General features: G+C 44.7%; 1 protein-coding gene and 1 non-coding gene across 2 annotated transcripts; one reads left to right on the top strand and one right to left on the bottom strand.

Annotated features, from left to right (window-relative positions):
* Positions 1 to 260: 260 nt before the first annotated feature.
* On the top strand, positions 261 to 14,313 carry PROK2 (prokineticin 2). Its single transcript, XM_008179500.4, has 3 exons — positions 261 to 464; positions 6,206 to 6,331; positions 12,132 to 14,313. The coding sequence occupies exons 1-3, from the start codon at positions 402 to 404 to the stop codon at positions 12,255 to 12,257; spliced, it is 315 nt and encodes a 104-aa protein (XP_008177722.1). The 5' UTR covers positions 261 to 401; the 3' UTR covers positions 12,258 to 14,313.
* Positions 14,314 to 15,124: 811 nt separating this feature from the next.
* On the bottom strand, positions 15,125 to 15,314 carry LOC112058768 (U2 spliceosomal RNA). The gene has a single exon (XR_002887934.1). It is a non-coding gene; the product is annotated as a U2 spliceosomal RNA (small nuclear RNA).
* Positions 15,315 to 24,412: the final 9,098 nt, after the last annotated feature.

Below are 24,412 nucleotides of genomic sequence, written 5' to 3'. Positions count from 1 at the left end.
TATGTCACTCCCCCTGCCCCCTGTGAGTGGGTGGGTGGCTATATCTCTCCCCATGCCCCCAGTGGGTGAGTGGGTGGGTGTGTCTCTCCCCCTGCCCCCAGTGGGTGAGTGGGTGGGTGTGTCGCTCCCCCTACCCCCTGTGAGTGGGTGGGTGGCTATGTCTCGCCCCCAGTGGGTGAGTGACCCCCCCCCCCGGCTCTCCCCCTCTCCGGCTCTCCCGGCGGCGCTGCCGGGGCGGGTGGGTGACTCACGCTGCCTTTGAATGGCAGCCCCGAGCTTTATAACGGCGGGAGCGGCCCGAGCTCCCGGCTCTGCTCCTTCAGCTGCCGCTGCCGCCGCCGCTGCCCTCGGGGCGGACCCTGCTCCCGGCGCAGCCCCAGCGCGGCCAGGCACCGGGCACCATGCGCTGCGCCCCCCTCCTGCTGCTGCTGCTCTCCGCGGGGGACGCCGCGGTCATCACCGGGGTGAGAGCCGCGGGGCGTCCGGGGGGACACGGGAGCCCGCCCAGAGCCCGGCTCCGGCGGCCCCGCGGGGGAGCGACCCTCCGCAGCCCGGCGCTCCCGGGGAGGCGCGCTCAGCTGGGAGCGGGGCAGGACTGAGCCGGCTCCTGGGACGGGGGGCAAGGGGGTGAGTGGTCCCAGGTGCTGGGGGTCTCTGGGGGGTGGGAGGTTCATGGTCCCAGGGGCTGGGGGTTTCTGGGGGGGGGTTTCCAGTGGTCCCAGGTACTGGAGGTCTCTGAAGGGTGGTTTGAGGTTCCTATGGCGGGGAACGGTCCCAAGTCCTGGGGGTCTCTGGAGATGGTTGGGCATCAGTGGTCCCTGGTGTTTGGGGGGTTTCTATGGGGGTGAGTGGTCCTAGGTGCTGGGAGTGTCTGGGGGTGAGAGGTTCATGATCCCAGGTCCTGGGGGTCTCTGGAGATGGTTGGGGATCAGTGGTCCCTGTTGTTGGGGGCTAGTGGTCCCAGGTGCTGGGAGTATCTGGAGGGTGAGAGGTTCATGGTCCCAGGTGCTGGGGGTGTCCTGGGTGTGAGTGGTCCTAGTGGGGTTTTGGGGGGGTGCCAGTGGTCCCAGGTATTGGAGGTCTCTGCAGGGTGGTTTGGGGTTCCTATGGGATGAACAGTCCCAAGTGCTGGGGGTGTCTCTGTGGATGTTAGTGGTCCCAGGTACTGAGGATCCCTGTGGGGATCATTGGGGGTTTCTATGGGGGTGGGGAACAGTCCCAAGTCCTGGGGGGTCTCTGGGGATGGTTGAGGATCAGTGGTCCCTGGTGTTGGGGGGTTTCTCTGGGGGTGAATGGTCCCATGTGCTGGGGGGCTATGAGGTAATGGGGTCTCTCCAGTTACACCGTGTGGGTGCTGGGTGCCAAACCTGCCCACACTGTGTTCTGCCAGCAGCTGCTGCATCGGGAGCAAGCAGAGCCCTTATTCTGTTCCCCGTGAAGTTCCTTTCTGCCCCCACCTGGCCGGGTGTTATTGCACACTCACCGGCCTTTCTCAGTGCAAAGGTGCCCACGCCTGGTCTGCACCAGGTGGGGAGTTATTGTAGGGCAGGAAGAGCTTTGCTAAGGGAGATGAAATGACTTTTCTGAATGGTGAACATCCCTGCCCTTGGTTTGAGCTTCACCCCCAAGCTGTGTCCAGGCCCAGGGTCCCACCCGGCGGTCCTGCCTCACGCAGATCTCTGAAGATCTGCAGGATGGAGATGATAGTTTTAGCCCAGACGGATTGGCCCTGGGGGGGACAGTTCACAGTAGTTGCAACTGACATTTTATTGGTAACTACTTAAAATGAAAAGCAGGGGCCAGAGCCAATTCCCAGTAACAGTTAATGCCCCCATTTGATTTTGCTTTTCTTCTTGCATAACTTACCACAAGATTTCACTTTTCTCACAAGGAAATCCACCTCCTTTCAGCTCTTTAGCTTATTTCCAGCAGATGGATTGACAGCTGTCAGTTTTCCCCTGGAAGTTATATCTGAGATTTGTAGACTGCATGTCCCTTGAAAGAATTAGCCACAGTACTTTCCAGTTTAAACATTTAATATGCAGTGAAACTTGATCATTTAACATCCTATTGTCCCTAAAAGATCTCATAGAATCATAGAATATCAGGGTTGGAAGGGACCTCAGGAAGTCATCTAGTCCAACCCCCTGCTCAAAGCAGGACCAATCTCCCAAACCTATCCTCAATCATACTTAAGAGAATTAGCATTATTAGAAGACTATCTCTGTTAAGAAGCCAATATTATTCATCCCTTGAATGGTTATTTAAGAGAGGGTTTATTGTGTGTTAATGTATTTAGAGTTTTAAAAACTCTACTGTCCATTCATCTACCCCCTATAACTTGTCTCCGATTGCCCAGTTTAAATATTAATGTTAAAAATGTCTAATGTTTGTACAGGCTTAATGTCCTTTAAATTCATTTTGAGATTATTCTATTGGATTCATCCGTTGAAATGCACCTGCTTTAAAAGGTTCCGAAAACACGCTTTGCTGTCTCTCTCGCTCTTTTTATTTTTTCTTCCCTGAACTGACCATGAGTTGATAGCGAATTGTAAATTGCTATTTTTTATTAGAATATACTTTTGGGGTGAAAAATACAATTTTTCTAATATTGTTTAAATAAAAATTGTTAGATTATTTTAAAGTAAAAACTGTTCTTTTTCAATGTTTGCTTTAGGTTAATAGTTAAGCATTTACATTCTTTGGACATCTTAAAGTCTATTTTCAGTACATAATGTAACCATTTAGAAATTGTATTCATGGCAACAGATATTTCATTGTTTTCCAAGGTTCTGGTCTAATCAACGGGAAGACTGGTTCAGAACTTGTTTACTTGCACATGAGAAACGGTGAAGAAGTTTTGAAATATTTGAGAATTTGAAAATCTCTTTACATTAAGAATATTTCCGGATACACTGTAGGTCCAGTCTAAATATTTGCCAATAAAGTCTTAGCTACACCTTTAAAACATTAAAAACCCCAGTAAAAAAGCTAATAGTGAAGAACAGAATAGTAGGCAGGGACTAAATGGATGAGAACAGAAAAGTGTGAATTATAAAATGCTATTTGCTTGAAACCAAAGTGCATTTTTACTCATCCCTTTACCCTGTACTTTTGGTTATGTGAAATACTCATACACTGGGTGAATGCTTTGTTAGGTTTTCTTTTTAGTGTTCACTCAGCATGCATGAGCATTGTGAATACTACTCCTTGTGCAGATTTAAGGCACAAGTGCCAACTTTCCTGCGGTAAATAAGCACCCTGACTTTCACAATAAGACATACTCAAGCTAATCCCATTTCAAAACAAGGCAATCCCTAAGAACCCCAACTTTCTATGTGACTAGATCCCCCTGGCGTGCCGTCTGGGACTGTGGTGGGCCCGCTGTGCACCCCTGACTCTCTTCCCCCCTTTGCCCCCGGCTTGCCAGGAGCTGATCAAAAAAAAAAGAAGAAGCTACAAGCCAAAAACTAGCCAACAAGCAACTCTCACGCTAATTAAGCCAAAAACAAGCCCAATTTCTGTGGTGGTGTTTTTTTTTCACGGGTTTGGCATGTCTGATTTAAGGGCTTGATCCAAAGCCTATTGAAGTCAGGGAGGTTCTTTCCTTTAACTTAAATGGACTTTGGTTCAGACACTAAATCACAAATAAAGCGTACAGAAAGTTACCAGGGTTTTCCACAAGAATTTAGTTGAACGTGGACTGAGGAGTAGGACTGTCATTAAGTAACCACAGCGTTATGCCCCAAATATGGGGAATATTGGTATAAGTTAAAGGTTGGAGATAAGAGAAAGTGGGGAGCTAAAAAGTGAATGGCGGGGCCATTCCTTTTTAGGATTTGGGACAAGGTAATTTAATTATTAGAGGGAAAACCTTCAATGGGTGACAGAGTAAATAGCTGAAGATCAGGTTGAAAAGGAATATTGACTAACACAATGTCTTAAGTGTCATTATTATTTAGAATGTATTCAGTGGTGTTTCAGGGCTAGGTTCTGCCACCCTTACTGACACTGAGTAGCACCTCACTCTGCCAGTAGTCCCACTGAAATGAATGGGACTCCCTGGGGTGTGCATGGGTGCCAGAATATGACCCATAAAGAGTAGCATGGTAGTCATATGTACAGCCTGTTGTTCATGTTCAGAAGCCGATTTTAGATCACCACAGCATGAGTTTTCCTGCCTTCCGGGAAAGCACTGCCAGCTGTACAACGTTCACAAGACCAAGGCAATAAATGCTGTAAACTTGCATGTGTTTGATTAATTCAAAATGCACCAGCACAAGATGGGTCTGATAAGCACCCAGACATGCCAAGCTAGTTAAAACATGATTCTGTGCAGTGGTAGGGTGAGCACCTTCCCCTCCTCCCCCTGCCTCAAATGACAGACTTAATAATTTAATTTTTTATACAAAAAACAAGGACCAAATTCCAGACACAGGACAACAGGAGAACGAAGAGGAAGCCCCTCCCCTTTTTAAAATTGTCTTGTTTATGTGCACCTCAGTGGAGTTGTAAACCCAATGCGTTCTCAGACTACTCTGTCCTCAAACTTTTTGCATGTGGTTGCACCACTTCTAAACTCTGCTGTAAAGCCAAAAGAACTTATTTTGAATCAGTGGCGTTATTGTGGCTTTATCCCAGTGTCACTAGTGCAGAATTTGACCAGTAGATTTATTTTGTTGTTTATGGAAGGTTAGAAAACAGACATTATCTACCTCAGAGGTTCCAACAGCAGTTTTAGAGTTGGACTAGTCTTTTGGGTAAGTATGTCTTTAGGTTGGTTTGTAACAGCTGCTGAATTTATTAAATATATATTTTAATGTGAGTGCTACATATGCTATTTCATTTCTCGTCCCTAGCCCCAAGAGCTTTTTCTAAGTTACTATCTGTTCAGTAAATATGTATTTTGATGTGAGTTCTGCTGTTTGAAATGGCATAATATTTACCTGGGGGAGTACATAGAATGGCATTTATCATGTAAATCCCAATATAAGATACTTAAGCACTTTTTTCTAAAATGAGAGTTTGTTTCAATAGACGGTAATGTCTCCCTCAGATCAATTAAGATTCCTTATGCATCCTGTTCTCAGTTTGCCTGTTTGAGACAATTGATCAGAACCCTTTTTTGCCTGTCAGTCCTGCTGTCAGATACTGCGGGGGGAGGAGGAGAGGGGAAAAAGAGGTCAGATTCAGTTTACCTTAGTTATGTGATGAGGCCCATTACTTCAGTGATACTCCTCCCTTGAGCAAGTATAATGGAATTTGGCCCTATAATGGTATAATTAAAATCATTATAACCTTTTTTGTTTTTTTTTTAATGTATTTTAACAGGAATAAACATGTATAGTAATTCACTTCTGAACCCCAGCGTTTCACTTGCTCTTAAATTTTTGGTTTTCAAAATGTACAAACCAATTCCTAGTTCATTTTGAGTTTATACAAGTATGCCTTAAACCAATGGTTGAAATTTACAATGGACAGCCCCTCCACATCAACACCTATCTGGGTGTGGACTGTTTATGCCAAGCTACTCTCTTAGATACTAAAAACCCCTTTTAATTTAGATGCAGAATATGGTCTAGATAATAATCATAACATCCCTGATTAAGCTTTTATTTTATCTAGTTCCAAGAGGACTTTTGTGATAAAAGTATAATACAGTCTTACATTTGCAAAAGCACTCAACCATAAAATATTAGCATTAGAATCTAGAAGGAAAAGTGATTCAAAAATCTTTAAATTCATTTATGAATTTCTCAGCATTAGCTTCTCTTCAAGACAGGGCCACTTATCTATTTGGCACACTTTACTCCGTTTACACTTAGTCAAATACCTCAGGCCATGAATTAGAAAGAACATCAGCATACGTTTAAGTCCATCACTATTCAGCACAGCATTTTGGGAAGCTTTCCTGAATGGGGGTTGTAGACTAATTCCAGTTTTACCCCTCACATATACATGGGGGTAGCTGGTGGCAGAGTTGACCTTTCAGCCCTGATCCAGACCCCCCTACGTAGTCATGGCTTGTTTAAACATACAGGTCTAGATTCTGTTGTTATAAATGTTAAATGAGCCATTGTAGCTTGCAATCTTTTCAATGTATTGTAAGGTTCCCACATAAAAGCGTAGCAAAAAGCAGTGGACTGTGCTATTTTTGGAGTGCTTTTGTTTGCCTAATACTATTTATCTGTTTATTAAACTTCAGGCTTGCGACAGGGATCTACAGTGTGGGGGTGGCATGTGCTGCGCTGTTAGTCTCTGGATTCGCAGCCTCCGAATGTGCACGCCAATGAGCGACTTGGGAGAAGAATGTCATCCTTTGAGTAATAAAGTTAGTATGTACTAATGGCGGTTCTTATGATACTGAAACTGACAAGGCAGAAATAAATGTGAATATATTTTGTTGTAAGTCAAATTGCATAAAAAAATTATACATGGTAAAAACGCAGGGATCTGTAGTGTCAGTTACAATACCCAGCAGTTTGCTCCTTTATGGAAACAGCATTGAAGGAACATACGTAAAGAAATATATTACTGTCATATTCTGAAGAAAACCCAAGGTCAAAAGTACCGTACGTTTTTCTTTTGTATTATTTGATAGAAACAGTATTTCACAGTTCCAGGGCCCAACTCTTGATGCACTTCCTCATGCAAGTAGTCCTTGATAATACAAGTAAGTGCCAGTCGCTTCAGTGGAACTACTCTAGTGAGTAAGAACTACAGTAGTCACACAAATAATAACAACCCCAGTAGGCACCTGGTATATTCATTGGAGCGCATTCCCTGATATTCCACATCAATGCCAGTTGTGCTCTTGCTCTTAAAGATCTACTGATGCCACAAAAAGCCATTTAAAATGATATTGGTTTCCAAAAAAGTAAAAACTGCATTTGAGAACTCTCATTTAAGGCTACCTTTACTAAACTGATGCTCAAAAACATATGACTGAACATCTAGCTCTGACCAATATTTTTATACAGTACAAGCCACATTGGAATATCTTGTCACAATGCTTAACCTTACTTGCAAATCTAAGCGCACGATCCAAGTCTTTTCCAAGCATAGTCAACAGCATCCACGTAACCCAAAATACTACTTACAACTATATACATTGAGCTAAACTTTGTTAGGGTTTAGTCCTTTAGTTGAAGTTGGTGGGAGAGAAATTGACATAGAATGAAATCAGAACCATATATTCATTTTGAAAGGGGTTTTGCCAACAGGTTTGAGATGATAATTTTAAAACTTGGTGGTCTTGAAGGTCATGCCAAAGAAAATATGTGACCTAAAAGTAGCCATGTGTGGAAGATCTTAATTTCAGATCTGTGAGTGCAGTACAAATTAGTTGTATCTCTGACTAGCTGATTGTAGGCACAACTTTGTGTCTGCAATTCATTTTCTGAAAGGAAATACAGGTCTCGGGGCTGGTCCACACTAACCCCCCACTTCGAACTAAGATACGCAACTTCAGCTATGTGAGTAACATAGCTGAAGTCGAAGTATCTTAGTTGAAACTTACCCCGGGTCCACACGCGGCAGGCAGGCTCCCCCGTCGACTCCGCGTACTCCTCTCGTGGAGCAGGAGTACTGGCATCGATGGCAAGCGCTTCGGGGGTCAATTTATCACGTCTAGACAAGACGCGATAAGTCGATCCCAGAAGATCGATTGCTTACCTCCGGACCCAGAGGTAAGTATAGACGTACCAAGATAGCCTTAAATCTTCCAGTAAGGTATTAGGAACCAGATTGCACTAAGTAATGTCATTTACTCCCATTTTAAGACCCCTTTACATTAACAGAGGGATGTACATAATCTTCACTGTAAATGAGAATCAGGACCTAGTTGTTCAATGAGTTTATTATTATTATTACAATAATTTATAATGTCCACTATATTCTTTAGCTGAGTGTACACAGTGGTACAGTTAATAAAGAGGAATATCCAGATCTGGTTTAGTTAGTCACTGAAGTTTACAACTTTTACAAGGTTAATTTTAAACTTATGCTCTTGACCAGGCTACTGTACTTGACAGATAGAAAGCAAAGCTGACTTACTGTACTCTGTGAAATTAAATATTTTCAAAGATAAAGAGGGGGAGGTGTTCCTCAAGGTCTCTTTCCTCTCCTTTAAATATTTTGTGTGTGAGGATTGAGAGACCAGTACTGTTGAATATTGAAACATTTCATTTGTCTGCAGGTCAGGTACAAACCACACCCCTTCAGTTTATACTTTCCCACACTGTTTTGCCATTGAATTTAAATGCGCTCTGCAAAGACTAACCTACATTGCGAGGCAATTTAGTCTTCATGAAAGATTAGCCTTGTGCTCACTTGGGTGGAAACTCTCACCTGTGTTAAATAACACATGCTGAGTTTGTGTGGTGGACTCCTGACTGTGAACAACTGTTCTGAGACCACTAAAAGCATTTCACTTACTGCAGAAAACTGCTCCTTAGGCTACGTCCACGCTTAAGTGTAGACACTCACTACAGCGATGGGAGGGGTTCTCCCATGGCTGTAGTGCATCCACCTCCAAAGAAGTGGTAATGTCATTGATGGAAGAATTCTTCTATTGTCCTAGTGCTGTCTATACGGGGGATTAACTATATCACTCAGGGATGTGGATTTTTCACACCCCTGAGTGATGTAGCTGGGTTGATGTAACTTTTTAGTGCAGACCTGCAGGGCCGCCCAGGGGGGGGGCAAGTGGGGCAATTTGCCCCGGGCCTCGCAGGGGCCCCCACAAGAGTTTTTTGGGGCCCCTGGAGCGGGATCCTTCACTCGCAGGGCCCAGGCCATCAGAGCTTCTTTCGCTCTGCATTTTAATTTAATTTTAAATGAAGCTTCTTAAACATTTTAAACACCTTATTTACTTTACATACAACAATAGTTTAGTTCTATATTATAGACTTACAAAAAGAGACCTTCTAAAAACGTTAAAATGTATTACCGGCACACGAAACCTTAAATTCGAGTGAATAAATGAAGGCTCGACACACCACTTCTGAAAGGTTTGCCGACCCCTGTATTAGGCTATTGCCTTAATCAGTCCTTCCTCCCAAATTAAACACTAATCTCCCCACACACCCCAACATACTTTTCCATGTATAAAATGAGTAAACTATTATTTCTATACCTATTGTACAGCAACCGTTGTTTCACTAAGGCTCAACCCAGATATGTACATCCTGTGTCCTGTCAAATCTCTCTCTGTAGTGCATCAGTCACTGTCTATCTAGGGCAATGCCGTGCAATCTGTGGCCCTTAACACTAAATTGTGGCCCTTAAGGTCAATTGTATGAGGTGGAAAATGTCGTGATTGTGGATAAAAAACGTGCTCCCTGAGCTGCCCCTTGTAATTTTTCCTAAATTGAAGTGTTTGAATCAAGCCCCATGGCTTGGAGGAGGCAGCGGTGGACGCTGCCTTCCCAACTGCATCCCACTCCTCCTACAGCGTCAGCAGCAGCTCTGGTGTGAGCCAGTTGTGCTCTGAGCAGCTGCTCTTCCTTCCCGACTGCAGCTGGTAAGCAGTTCCCCTGCTGGCTGCCTGCTATGTTGCAGGTGGAAGGAGGAGAGAGTTGCTGATCCATTGCCTGCTTCCTTACTGAGCTGTGGGGAAAAACTGGCTCTGCCTAGCCTAGAGAAGTGCCTAGCAAAGGGTGGCTGCAGCCCCTGACACAAGGCAGCCTAATAAAGGGGGGAAAGGGAAGCAGATGACACGGCTCCCTGATGCTCTGCCCCAGCTCTGGTTAGAACAGGGCCTGCTCTAACTTGTGCTGACTGGCAAAAGCTCCCCAGAGACCATATGCCAACTGGGCATAGTCTGAGAGCACTGCACTCCACTCACCCTCCCCCTCTCCTCAGTCGGCATCGGGGAAAGCATGGGAGCCATGTATGCTGGTCCTTTGCCAGCTGGGGATTTCCCCACACTGGGGGTTCCTTGACAGACATTGCTTGGTTAGGCCTTGAAATTGTGTGGTCCCCTCAGGACATTTAAATTGCTTGGGTTTGAGTGTCAAACTGGGGGAGACCACTAGAGTTCAGGGTGAACATTGCCCTCCCCGCAGTCACTGACTGCTGCCAAGACAGGTGCCTTTAAGCTGCTTTGTATGTATTTTTTCAACTTTTTAATAAATTTTTTAGCTACTTGGCCACATTCCCCTTGCCTCTGTCCTTATTGGCCACTGCCAAGTGCAATGTGCCGTTTTAGTGACAAGCATGCGAGGATACAAGTGGTGGTTTCCTTGGGTTTGAATCTGTCCTATGTGGAAATGAAACTCCCTTTGACTTCACTGGAGATTGCACTTGTGGAATTGGGCCCACGGTTAGGTTCTGGATAGTATGAGAGTATCACGTGGTAAGTACCTGTTTTGAGAGTTGCTCAGTTTTTAGACCGAGGAATACGTTTGTATCATCGTTTTGGAGAGTTTCACTCACTCTACATTTAAATTAATCCCATTCTTTTTCACACACACCTCTAGGTCATAGCAGAGAACAATTCCAAGACAAGGCTTTTTCTGTAACACATAAGAGACACATAACAGGATTTCTTAGGCTGCAGGTTCTTTGGGTCACAGGCGCTGGGTCTGAATCTCCTTTCCCGCTGATATAAATAAGTTAGGAGTTACACTAAGATAAAACTGGTGTAAGTAAGAGGAGAATCCTCCCCCAATGTCTTCATATGTATCTGGCCAGCCCTCTGAGCACTTCTAGAATAGGAATATTAGATTGTAATTTATGCAACGGACATATTTGAGCTTTATGGCAGAAAAGAGTCCAATTACTTTCATTTAATTTTGTGAAATAATAGAACTGGAAGGAAAAGATGTTCCTACGTTCTAAATCTACAGATCTGTATTCTAGGCCTGGCTAGTAGCACTGCCTATGATTAACATTGCCTGACACTTCCCTTTGTAAGACCCTGTTTTCAATTGCTTGTAGCTTTGTCAAACTTCAAGTACTTGGGCTGAAATTTCCCAGGCCAGGTGTCTGCCTCGAGCTGAGCTTTTTGGAAGGCTTCAGCCAAAATGTTTCAGCTGTTTCCAAGAATAAGTCTGGGGGGAAATGTGTTTTGTTTAAAAAAAAAAAAATAATAAAAATCTAGTGATCTTTTCTTGGAAAGCTGAGTGTCCCCAGACCAGGGGCGTACCCGCCGCCGAATCCACGGGACCGGCGGACCTCCCGCAGGCATGCTGCCTGACTGTCGCCCTTGCAGGGACCGGCAGGGCGTCCCCCACGGCTTGCCGCCCCAGGCACGCGCTTGGAGCGCTGGTGCCTGGAGCCGCCACTGCCCCAGGCTTATGAGCAGGGCCTTTGTCTCAGGGATGTACCTTTTGCTGTCCCCATGAAAATATGCCCAAATTTGGCCAAATTGCGAGCCTTAGCAAAATCGTATTTCATACATGCTGAGTAGATACTTGCTAGATCTGAATAAGGCAGGGATCCTGTGGAAAAAGAGTATGTTATCATGTAACCAAACACTGTATCATAATGCATATGCACAAGGGAAGTGAGTTAAGATGGCACAAGCAACATTTTTTTTTTAATGCTGGGTTTTTGTCAGTTTAATATAGATATACACACCAAGAAAAGCACAGCACAACTTGAAATTGTGCACAAAGGTGGCTTTTAAGTTTTCCATTGAGCTCCTCCAATCCTGATCTATCTGTTCTCTGGACATAATTTAGAGCACTGTTAAGGCCAGCAAGCCATTACAGAAGCCAGGAATTGCTGGGCACAGGGAATAGTGGGGGCAGAAGCAGGGGTGACACATAGAAGCCATTATGTGAGCTGTATGCCATCAGGTAATTCTTCTCCAGTTGGGTGATCTTCTTATGGCCAGTTATGCTGCTTTGTGGCTGCTTTGTAATGGCAGTACAGAGCAAAGAGTCATGAAGGCAGGAGTCCATCTAGATCACTGCATGCAGACACCAGTGTGAAGTACAGATGGAAAAACAGGGACCTGATGACTACGGTTAATGCATTTTTACAATAGACCTATTTATAAAATTGGAGGAAAAGATGACATCGTGTCACTGCCTCCATCTCAGCATACCAATGGGTACTATTGCTACCTGCTGCTGACGCTGCTGCCTCTCGTCACTTCTGACCTTTTCAATACTTGCTTCCAGGTCCCGTTTCTTGGGAGAAGAATGCATCACACCTGCCCATGTCTGCCTAACTTGGCTTGCCTACGGATATCTCCTAGCAGATTCAAATGTTTACCAGAGTTCAGAAACGAAGATGTCTTTTTTTAGCAGGAACAGTTCTTAACCATAAACAGGCACTTCATGTATTTACATTTTTCCTTGTTATTGTGATGAACAAGTTATTTGCCAGAGGAAATTCTTTAACATACGTTCTTGCCTCGTAAACGTTGAAAACAAACATTGCGATACTGTGGTGTTATGGCCAAGACTTTCAAAAGGGACTACTGATATCAGATGCCTCCATTTTTGGATGCCCAAACTGAGATATCTTAAAGGGGAGTGATTGGCAATTTCATAGCACTTTCTGGAAATCATGCCCCTTTAAAATGTCCCAACGACAGGGCCCAGAAATGGAAGCTTCCAAAATCACTCGTCGCTTGGTAACTCTTGGCCAATATTTTTATACTTGAATAAGTTGATTAAAAATGTGATGTGTGTGTGTGGGGGGGGGGGTTGTACAGAAGTATAGCGCAAAGCATAAGATGACTGCCAAAATAAGTGTATTTAGATTAAATTTGGTACCTTTATTGTAATTATTATAGTATTTGTAGGTTAGGTGCATCACTACATTAACAGTTTAACCAATAGGTGTAGCTTTTACATTTTTTAAAACTGTCACATTAAACCAAAGCATCTAAGTGTAAAAAGTGTTCAAAGAATTCTATGTTGTTTTAGTGTTCAAAGAGAAGAACGACTTGTTACTTAATCTGGCGTAAAACGTGCTGCTCATCTGAAATGATGTATTAAAATGTAGTTTATATTTAAAAAGAAACCCTAAAATCTATTCTAATGGGCTGCCTGACTTCTTATCATGTACATGTATTAATATTGCTGTGTAAAAATTCTGTATCAGAATAATGGCAGTATATCATTTGATTTATTTTAATATTATAGCATTATTTTTGTCACTTTGGTCTTCAATTTTTATTCCATGTAAACTGCTATTACGTATATCACAGACAAAATTAGCAAAGTTCCCTAAAAGTAGGTCCATAAAAGAGTACACACTTTTATATATTTCTAAGGAAACTCCATGGTTCATACACTAAGAGCTCCCTAACGCAAGTTTCCAGCAGATTCTTAGCTGATGTGACCTGAATAACGGGGAATTTTCTTGACGCTAACATCAAGGCATTTGCTAGGTACGTGCCCCCAAGGGTCTTCTTAAACTTGTCAGATATATGTAGAGTGTGATTTTTATGAAACACCATGCAACTTGTCAATGACTATGGTAAGAATTCCTATAGTTTGTGTGAGTTTCTCACACTTGTCTGCCACCAGTTGTGTATACAGACCCAGAAGGAGAAAAAGGGAGCCATTCATCTTCCAACAATCAATTCCTTTTCTGCTGCTCTGCTGTTCTGAGACAAGTTGTGTTCTGCTGTATTAAAGCAAAGTGTGTTAAAGTTAGAGGGGATGGGAAATACCTTGGCCTCTTCAACAAATACCTTTCCATGCACTGTCATAGACCCCCAGGAGAGGAACATTGTGGTCTTGATGCTCCACCATTTCTTCTGGGTGGAGCTTGGATGGAATGGAGAAGGGGGAGCCCTGATAGCAGGTTGCATTTCCCCGATTCAAAGCTGTCTGACACCAGTACAAGTTAGTTGTCATCCCCCTTTGGAAGCTCCCAGTGAAATATTGGGTGTAGCTGAGAGCTCTACTTCATGCCGCCTTCCTGTTCCCCTTGCAGTGGGGTTGGGGCAGCTGGTACAGGATTTCCACCCCTGCAAAACAGAACGCTCCACCTGCCTCATTTGCGTAAAATGGCCTTAGTAGACCAGAGAAACAGTCCCTGTCTGCGTTGGAGTAGATTATGGTGGTTCTGGTTGTGTGATCACCACGCATCACTTCAGACCATCAAGGTGTCTGCAACTTTTTAGTCGCCCCGGAAGTACAGCCATCCTATTTATTTCCTCATCAGTCTTGCTGTAGCACTTCAGAGACAATTCTATCTCCTAATGCAAGTCAAGACAGGGCTTCTGCCTTCAATTCAGTCCTGCTGTAATGTGTATGTTATTTAGCAAGGGCATGTGCTCGAGGATCTGTGCATTGAAAACACACCACTGTTTTGTTGTTCTTCGATAAATGATTTTTGACTCAGCTTTCATATTTTAATGTACAGTTGATACCTGATTTAATGTGATGCACCTAAATGATGCTACGCTACAACTTTGGAGGTGAGTGATTTTCCAGATTTAAGGAGGAGATCCAGAAGCATCAGCCTACAATAAACATGGGAAACAAATAATTGATTTGGTAGCTATGGAGCTAATCAAATGACAGAACGTAGACATAGGCAGCATTTCACATAAACCATGAGTGTAAGAGGTAAAACTACCTTTAAAAATGGGTTAATGGTACTTAGTATACCCTTTGCTGACTGGCAATCACTTCTTACTGACCCTGGTACAAAGGGTTAAGGAGACATTTATACTTTTTTTTATATATAAAAACAAACAGATTTAAAATTTTTATTAAAGCTAATGTTAAAAAATTATATAATACATAGATTGAGAAAAGTGTGTCTGTACATCTGGGAATAGTGCTTAGATTATCCACAAATACAAAGTTTGTTTTTAAAGTCATAAGATACATATAGTGCATAATCAGCAATAACCCAAATTTAGGTGAATGAATTTAAGAATACAGTTTAGATGTTTAGCATCCATGCATTCAGGTACATTACTCATGAAAAAAGTTATACAGAGAGTTGGTGGCGGAAAGCAAAATATATCAATGCGTGAAGATAGTCCCTCAGTAATTGAGAATTTAGAATAGGTTGTCTATTTAGAGAAAAAACAGTCCACCAGGAAAGTATTTGAGTTACTTTCCCGTTTTAAAGAAACCATACAAAATCAGCATCTTCACAGTGAAACTCTTTCTGCTTTTCTAACCAGAATATTCTCCCCAAAAGGAGATGCACCATTCCCAGAGGCACTGCAATACCAGGTCAATGCATGCTGTGGACAGAGCAAGCTCTTATTCCAGCCCCCTGTTTCAAAAATCAATTTAATATACAGTCCTCAAATAAAGGACATAGCCGATATTAAACTGATAAGAACAGATTTAAAATTTTTATTATTAAGCTAATGTTAAAATTATATAATACATAGGTTGAGAAAAGAGTGTCTGTACATCTGGGTAGAGTGCTTAGATGATCCACAAATACACAGTTTGTTTTTAAAGTCATAAGCTACATATAGTGCATAATCAGCATATTCAAATCTATGCCAGTTGAGAGGAACTAGGTGTAGAGCCAGCAAAGCATGGAATGATGGCAACATTTGATACATCAGCAAGTGCTTACACTTCCTTTACCACAAAGCCAAGAAACAGATCTGTGGATTACTGGGTGCAGCCAGAAGGTGGAAGAGTCCCTTACCATGTTCCACCACGATAAAATCCCTTACTCATACTTCCAAAAGAATCAGCTACTCCCAGTTGTAAAGGGATGATCCAAGAGCAAGGACTCTCCTAATTAAATAATTGTCATAACATGCTCATTCAGAAAATCAAAGCTCCACTCTAGGAAGTGCAATGTCCCAAGCGTAGCTCAAGTAAAAGTCTGTCTTCCCACAGTTGTATCCCCCAAAAGCGTGACAGCAGAAGGGAGAATTCAGAAGGGGCGCACTCATGGCCTTGGTTAAGGATGTCATAGTTGATGGCATCAACTATTATTCCCAAGTCAGACCTCACTGGCATATAAAACAATGAAGGACCTTATCCTTCATTGTCTTGCATTTTGTATAGCCACCTTGCACCTACTTTGCATTTGTTAAGATGCTGCCCAATCGGAACAGGACTGTTCTATAACCATTTTGCATCCACGTGGCGCAGGTGTAAATAACTATACAACACAGAGGAGAATCAAACCTGAAGTCTCCGAGGGTCTTAATTTGCTCTGCCGTTGCAGGAGGGATCGTTGTAAATCTTTCAGGTTTGAATAATTTGGTGAGAGTCCAACAGCCTTAAAGGCACAAGCGTTTAAATCCAATAGACGGATTAGTTTTTGTTTTTCTCTTCGTGGGCCTGATTCTGCCAGTGGAAAGGCTAACTCTAGGCCAGTCAGCCTTTGAAACCAGGGGCCAAGTCCTGCTGATGTCAGAGTAGCTCCACTGAACTCAGTAAAGCTATTGGCAATACACATACGGTCAAGGAACTGAGCCCAAGGCTGCAGATGACAGTAGGCTTTAGAAATCTGGGGCGTGCGTCTCCATTCCCTTATGCTAGTTTTACACAGGTGTAATTCCATTGACTTCCATAGCATGCTGTCACCTCAGTGGATTACCCCTAGTTTATGCTCATGAGAAGAGAATAGGTCCATGGCACCCCAAAAATATACTGTCGTCTATGCACATATCCAAGCAGTCTTGGACTATTATTTCTTACTGAGCAGTTATACAGTGCGCAGAGCTGTGACAACATACAAGAGGACACAGGGCCTGCATCTCATCGCACACTCACATAAATAAGGAGTAACTCACCTGAAGCCAATACTCCCATTATGTATCAGTGTGAGCAAGTGGACAATTCTGCGCAAAGACTACTAGAGATCTGTCCATCAGATAGAAATCCTAGTAGATTTTATCACACAGAAGCAGAACAACCCCTGTAGTTAACTCATGCCAATTAACTTTTAATGGGATTAGAGATTTAGCCGGGTAATGAGACCATCCATAATTATATTAGATAAAGTTGTAGCAATGTATAGGAGCTCTAAACTCTCACGTTTCAGACCCAATCACTTACTAATTATGGGGGGGTTGGGAAGATGTGTCTAATTCCATAATTATCCATAACAGAGTTTCTTGCACCTTTCTGTGATGCATCTTGTTCTGCTCATTGTCAGCCACAGGAAACTAGACTAAATGAATCACCAGTGGGGTATAGTAATTCCTACGTTCCCATGCCATGGAATATTCACTTTGTGTTATTACCATAACCCTGATTTTAGCCACTTGAGCCTTGTTAATTCACACATGTTAAATGAAGGTTGGTTTGGCAGGAATAAGCACTTAACATGACTGTTGTAGATAAAGATATGGCTTATTCCACTCAAATTCTTTCCTAAACTCTGCCTTAGTCAACATCCTTTACCTGTCCCAGTGAATATTTCATGCAGCAACTACAGCTGAAAAGTTCTGTCTGCAGTGGAACACCCCCTCGCCCGAAAACCATGACACACTTCAATTTTGCTTCCTTTGACACCAGCAATAACAGGTTAGCTAGGTCCAAAAGAAGTATTTCAGAATGTTCACAGTCATGCATTCCCTAGCTGGTTTTTTTACCTGAGGGCCATATCAAAATTTAGTCAGCAGGGGCAATGGGATAGTGGGTAGCTAGCCCTGCCATTAAGGCGTTGCTTCAGACTTTTATGCTACACTATTTGTCTTGACATAACATTGGGTAAAAATTCTAGGCCAGGACTATCTGCTTCTCAGGGCTGTGTCTGCAAGCAAGGCCCCTATCTTCCCCTGTGATAGATAATTAGTTCTTCTGACAGTATGTCTTTGTGTGTTACTGTGCCTTTGTTTATGATTTGGATTTGTTCATTAACAGGGGAAGGAGGAAAAACCCCAAACCTGCTTTGTCAGTGGTAACTAATCTTGACTTTTGGAAAAAAACATGTGGTCTATTTATTTTGGACTCTAGTGGTTGGCTTTTGTAGCTTAACTGAAAGCTTGAAAACGACCAGATCTTACTGTCTTATGGTTTGAATTTCATTGTAATATCAGTGATGGGCTTAGAAGGGCCTTCTTGGGCAAGTTAAGAGGTGAATGCCAAGGCAGTGGAATCATAGCGTATACAAGACCTGGATTTGATTGCCTTTATCTAAGCAGGAGGAGATGGTCTGTGGTGGACAGCCCACTAGACTGGGCTTCTGGAGACCTAGGTTCTACTCCCAGTTCTGTCACTGACCTGCTAGGTGAGTGTATGCAAATTGTTTAATCTCTGTACCTCAGTTTACCCATCTGTAAAATGGGGGTGATGCTACTACCCTCCGTTGTGGCATTATGAGACCTACTGCTGGAACATGCTCTATAACGGCTAGGTAGGATTTGAAGGACTTCTGCTGAATTTACCTTTAGGAAAATTTACTTCCTACTTTGTCAGGTTCCAGCTGTGAATAGTGTTCCTATTCCATGTCTCTCTCTCTGATAAAAAACAGTGGGGCTAGAATGCCAATTCCTCTCTCTTTGGGCAAAACCTACTGGCAAATCTATGGCATCTTGCACAGCTCCAGGAGTAAACCAGATCATGGCTTAGAGAGTCACAGTCTGTTCCCTGCTTCCCCCCCACACAGCCCCATGCCTTGAGCAGATTAGTTCCCCTGCCACTGAGCTGGTACATCAGGGGAAGGGGAGTGGAATATGGAACCTCCCTCCTCTCCCCCATGTGCTGGGATATAGCCCATATTAGGGAGTAGGATATAAGGAGGCACCTTTCACTCCCTTACTTCTCTGACCAGGCACATGTAGTGGGTCACAACCCTCACCTCTTAGCTTGCACTTTGTTCTGAGCTTTATATATTCTTGTTACTGACATCCCAGTTCTCTACAGCATCTATTTATATATGTAACTTATAACTGCTGCAGCTTCCACTTCCCCTCTCAGTTGCCATTACAGCTGCCATATGGACCTTATTCAAGCAACAACCTTCAACTTTTCCCACCTGTATTATCCTAGTCCTGTCACGTCCACCTCATCTCCTCAGCCAAATTCTGGCACATGCTGCACACAGGGACTTGCCAGCAAATCTGAGCCCAGCCCAAGGAAAGCAAAGGGGAAGCTGTCTCAGCCCTATGCTGCCTTCCCCCACCTCTACGTGTTCCAGGTTCTCAGATGCACTGGTGCTGCATCTGGCCCCGCAGGGGAAAGGCTGGGATCTTCAAAGGGGCCTAAATGAGTTTAGGTGCCCATTGAAAGTCAGGAGGAGTTGGGCACCTAACTCCTTTTTGGTCCCTTTGAATGTCCCAGTCAAGTGCTATCTGGGTGCAGCTCTCCTGATCCTGCAGCCAGTGTGACCCCTGGAACAATTCAGAGCAACCTTGTGGCTTCTCTAAGTTGAACCCAGGTGCAACGCTCACCCCACCCCACCCCCCAAGAGTCATTGTGGCACAAGCGGATCAGCAGACCACAGCAGCTCTCCAGCTATTCCCCCTTTCCATCAGTTATGCCCCTGACATACACATCCTATGCTAACCAGGAGAGATTAGCATATAGCATATGCATCCAAAGAAGTGGGCTGTAGCCCACGAAAGCTTATGCTCTAATAAATTTGTTAGTCTCTACGGTGCCACAAGTACTCCTGTTCTTTTTGCATATAGCCAGTGTAATTCCCCAGGCAGTGTGCTGCTGGCGCAGAGGAAAGCATGTTGAGGGGCTAGAGAACAAGGATCTGGCCCAGTGAGTTTGCATCTCTACTCTCTTGCACCTGCTTTAGCCATCTACATCTAGGGAAAGTGGGTGTGAAACACTCCCACTGGGTACATGACTAGAGAATTCTGATTGGGTAGAGTTTTACATCCACTTTGCACCTCAATCTGCACAGGTGTAAGACAGGGGAGCATTAGGACCACGAGGAACCCACTCCACAGGCTTCAGCAACAGGAGCGCAGAGAGATTTCCCAGAGCAGCATCAGAAAGGTATGAACCCATATTTATTTCGTCCACCCCGTTTCTGCAATGGCATCTGTTCACAAGCCCATGCATGGCATCTTCCTAGCTGCAGGAATTTGTTAGGATCATGATAGCTACAGAGCTAGGAATAAGTGGGGGGGGGGGGTGAACTACACAGAGGGCTGTTGCCAACTAGAATGCAGGTGCATTGTAGTGCTGCTTCTGTGGTGAATATGTGCACCTGGGAGCCACTGTGGGTATGGGGCGACAGAGCCAGGGACCATCCTGAGTTGTGGGCTGTGCACTGGCTAGCTCTGCACGATGGCCAGGGGAAAGGAATTATCCGTCTCTGGCTCTGAAGCAATTGCAGTTGAGTCTAATGAGCGTGGGAGCCATTTGAAGCCCCAGTATGCACCTGCCATGGGGGGCAGAACCAGGGAATTGGGGCAGTAGCTGATTCTTTGCCAGCCTCCCACTGACCTCCTGCGAACGGTCATGCAAAGAGCCCTGTGTAGCTGGTCTCCATGCTGCAGGTTTGCTCCTGCCCATCCATCTACCTCCCTGTATCGTGGAAATGACCATTTCCATGGCTATGTGTCCTTCACAGCCACGGAGCTGTGAGATGAGTTTGGCCTATGGAGGTTTGCCCAGGTCGTTAAAGATATGTAGGGGCCTAACTCCCATTGATTTCAGTGGGAGTTAGGCCCCTAAATATTTTTGGGGCTCTGGGCCTTTGTCACTCCATCTGTTAACTTTCCAGGGAGTTGTGAGTCTTGGTGTCCGCTTCTCACCATAATTCATTAATTTTAAACCCTATTATAGCACATTCAGAGGTACCTAAGAAAACGCCGGTCATGCTATTCAGCTTCTCCACCCTCAAATGTAAATTCTCCTTCGCTGTGGCTATGCAACTGTCTGATCAATACAAAATGACTCTGAAGTGTCAAAGCTTATTAATTTATACAGCATCCAAAGTGGGCTAGGTGCTTTGCAAACACACAGGGAGACAGGCTCCCTGCCGTGGGGGGGCGGGCAGATTTGGAAGTGCTCACGTGGCCCACACACCTCCTGGGTGTGGTGTTCTGTCCTGTCAGTGTTACACTCAGCAGCCACTGTTGGAGCCCAAAGCGTCCAGCACCCAACATGCACCCACTGTGCTGAGCAGTTTGGGAAATCGGAGCCCACTTGTGGCTGCTGGATCCCTCTGAAAATTCTGACTTTAGGGTGAGATTGTTCCCGTTGACGGCAGTGGGATCACAGTTAGGCCATTGCTGAGCACTTTGGAAATGCCCGTCAGACAAGGGATGCAATGCAATCAAGGAAGTGAGTGTGATGTCCTCATGCAGTTCCATTTTTGCTTAGTTTTATTTACTCTCCTTCTCACTGGGGAGACAAAGGTGATGGGTCTCCTGGGAGAAGTGAGCTTAAAGGAGGCATCTGCTGGAGGAAAGAGTGAATGTTTGGAGGGCCAGATCAGGAAAACATTCCAGTTGTAGCTGCCACTCCCTAGAGGGTTTCATGTTCCCTGAAAATACGTTTTCCAGTTATTATTGCAATAGCGTTGAAATGTTTTTATTTATTCATTTCACTGAATCAGTCTGCTAATGTTTAGATTATTTTGACATTAAGATTATATTATAGAATATTAGTAACCTTCCTCAAAATTATGGAATTTACCATATTTATTACAGGATCTTGTTTTGGAAGCATAATACTGCAGTAGGGGACATTACTCTTAATTCCTTTGTACCTTATACTTACTGGGGAAAGAGGCCCAACAACACATTTTCTGTTTAGCAATCCTTCGCATTTACTGGACTAAGAGCTATATAAATGTAGGCCCCATAGAGAGAGGACTTAAGGTATGGAGCCCTCTGTTGACAAGATGGGAAGAAACCAATTTAGACCAACTTCGTTCGCATTTTGTTACCCACCACTTTTCCATTAAACTTTTTGTCATTTTGGCTAAAACTTTATTAAGTTTTGCGTGCTATGGTAATGCTAAACAACTATCCTTATTGTAGAACAAAAGGACATAAGAATTGTGCTAAATAGTCCATAGGTGAGGCATCACCCTACCTAAAATCCCAATCTTGCACAGTTGGGTAGTGGAGCTTGGCCACAAGGAAAAATAAAGCGAGGCTTTCATTCGTTGTGGTGTGGAATCGATCTAGAGGTCTGGTGATGGTCTTAATGAAGAATTAGCTGCTTGAAGAAAGGATGTGTGTGACCACTTTTACAGTAGCAGCAGAGCAGGCCTGAAAAGCAGAGCTAATTCTTCAAAGAGGTTATATAGATTGGCAGCAGTGGTGATAGCGTGGACTCTGGATGCATGACAATGGAGAAGCCACTTCCTGAGGACTAGTCAGACCAGCACCAGCTGCAAAGACAGGAGAGTCACTGGACTGACAGAGAAACAGACCCCACAGGCAGGCCAGCTGAGTTCAGCTATCTTCATGGGGCCCTCAAGCACTCAGACATGGGGAGAACTGAACCCCAGAGCTGAGCAAGGCAACTGTTATAGGATAAAACAGGACCAGCAGAGGAGAGTCACCTCTGAATGACCTTGGCTGTCCTAAGACTGACTTACACCATGAGTGGAGTACATGGTGAGAGCAGGGGGAAGAGCTGAATAAACTCCTTGCAAGTTACTGTGGGTTTCTTAATCGTTATTTGAAGACATCGATATATTGAGCTTCCCATAGTCTATTGTTTGGGCTCCCTTTCACTAAAAGTTCTCTGTTCCAAAATAGTCTTGAGTACTTGCAAGTAGGGAAGCACTGCCTGTTAAGGGTGACTAGGGAGGGGTTTCTTTTATTTCTTTTTCCCAGAGCGGAAATAAATGTAGGACTGAGGGTGAGGCTCAAGCCAAATTGCTTGTGTTCTTTTCTAAGAAGGATCCCTAAATATTGTGAACCTGGTCTTTATTGCTGCTACCACCATGGATCAGCAAGAGACATGTTACCATTAAATTAACTAACTTCATGGTACTACAAATGCCTGGCCAGAAGTATAGGATTTCCCATGATCAGCTATGTTTCAAACATATTGGATGATCTCAGAATATACCTGTGACAGGGTGTATCAGGCCCAGAGGCCCCCTGCTAGAGGCCTCAGGGTTCTTCCACACCCTGTTCCAGAAAGGAATAGAGGCATTGCCCCCAAGCAGCTTAGAGAGGCTGTGAGGGAAGCAGCCAATCAGAGAGGGAGCAGCCAATCAGGGCTACGCAGGGCCATATAAAAGGGGCTGCAGGACACAGGAGGAATCAATTGCTGCCTGGAGCTGTATGAAATGGTGTTCCTGGCTGGCTAACAAACTATAGAACCACAGACGAGTTGCTGGCAGGGACAGGGGGAGCAAGAAGGAGCCTCTGGCTGGCTGCTGGGACTTAAATGGAATGCCCTGAGGTAAGGGTGAAGTATTGGTGAGGGTGCAGAGGCTGTGGGGAAGTGGCCCAGGGGAACTGTAGCAGCAGTAGTGAAGAGTTAAATGGGACAGAGCAGCACGTGACTGCTATTCATAGGGTCCCTGGTGTGAGGCCGTCTGGAATCTGGGGGACACGTTAGGATATTATGAATACCAATATTGTAAAATTGCCATAAGTTCTGCCAGATATGCCATGTGAGGTGTCTGCAAAAATGTTATAATTTGCCAGGTCTAATAATTTTGTTTATATGGTTGTATCCCCTTTGTATTATGACTTATAGATATGTAGGGTATATCTGTACTTGTGCTGTGTTTGAGTGACACCCCTAGACAGATTGGCACCAGCACTAGGCCTGCTTGATGGCCCATCAAGGGACATCGGCTGTACAATAAACCCATTGAAAGACCAGGGACGACACCTTATGACTAAGGCTGCGATTCTTTCACAGAGGTTGCAGAAGTCACGGATTCTGTGACTTTCTGTGCCCTCCGTGACTTCAGCAGCGGCTGGTGCAACTGATGTTAGGGCCACCCGAGCAGCTGACCCCGGGGCCAGCTGCTTGAGTGCCCCTCAGCCGGCTGCTGCTGGAGCGACCCAGGGCCAGCTGTTCCAGTGGTCCCCAGCGCCAGCCGCACCAGCCACTGCTCGGGAAGCCAGGGACCAGCTGGCTCCAGGGACCACCTGAGCAGCGGCCGGTGCGGCTGATCCCATAGACCACCCAAGCAACGGTCCTGGAGGTAGCCCCGGGGAGCATCTGAGCAGTGGTCCCTGGGGCCAGCCACACCTGCTGCTGCTCGGGTTGCCCCAGGCAGCTGGTTCCAGGGCCTGTAGGAACAGCGGCCAGTATGGCTGGCTCTGGGGAGCACCCGAGCAGCAGTCCTGGGGTGCCCTGAGGACCGCCTGAGCAGCAGTGGTCATGGGGCACCTGGAGGCCGTCCCAGAGAGCAGTCCACGGGACAAGCAGCTGGGGAACAGTCAACTCCCAGCACTGGAGCAGGGCCCCTCAGCAGGCCTCCCCCCCCCCCCCCCAGAGCAGTGGGGCCCCAGAAGTAGAGATTTGGTGGGGGTATTTTTGGTAAAAGTCATGGACAGGTCATGGGCTGTGAATTTTTATTTATTGCCCGTGACCTGTCCATGACTTTTACCAAACAT

The sequence above is a fragment of the Chrysemys picta genome, chromosome 7 (assembly GCF_011386835.1).
Source record: "Chrysemys picta bellii isolate R12L10 chromosome 7, ASM1138683v2, whole genome shotgun sequence".
Lineage (NCBI taxonomy): Eukaryota > Metazoa > Chordata > Testudines > Emydidae > Chrysemys > Chrysemys picta.
The sequence above is the reverse complement of the archived record's forward strand: the minus strand, read 5'-3'. Positions and strand labels throughout refer to the sequence as shown.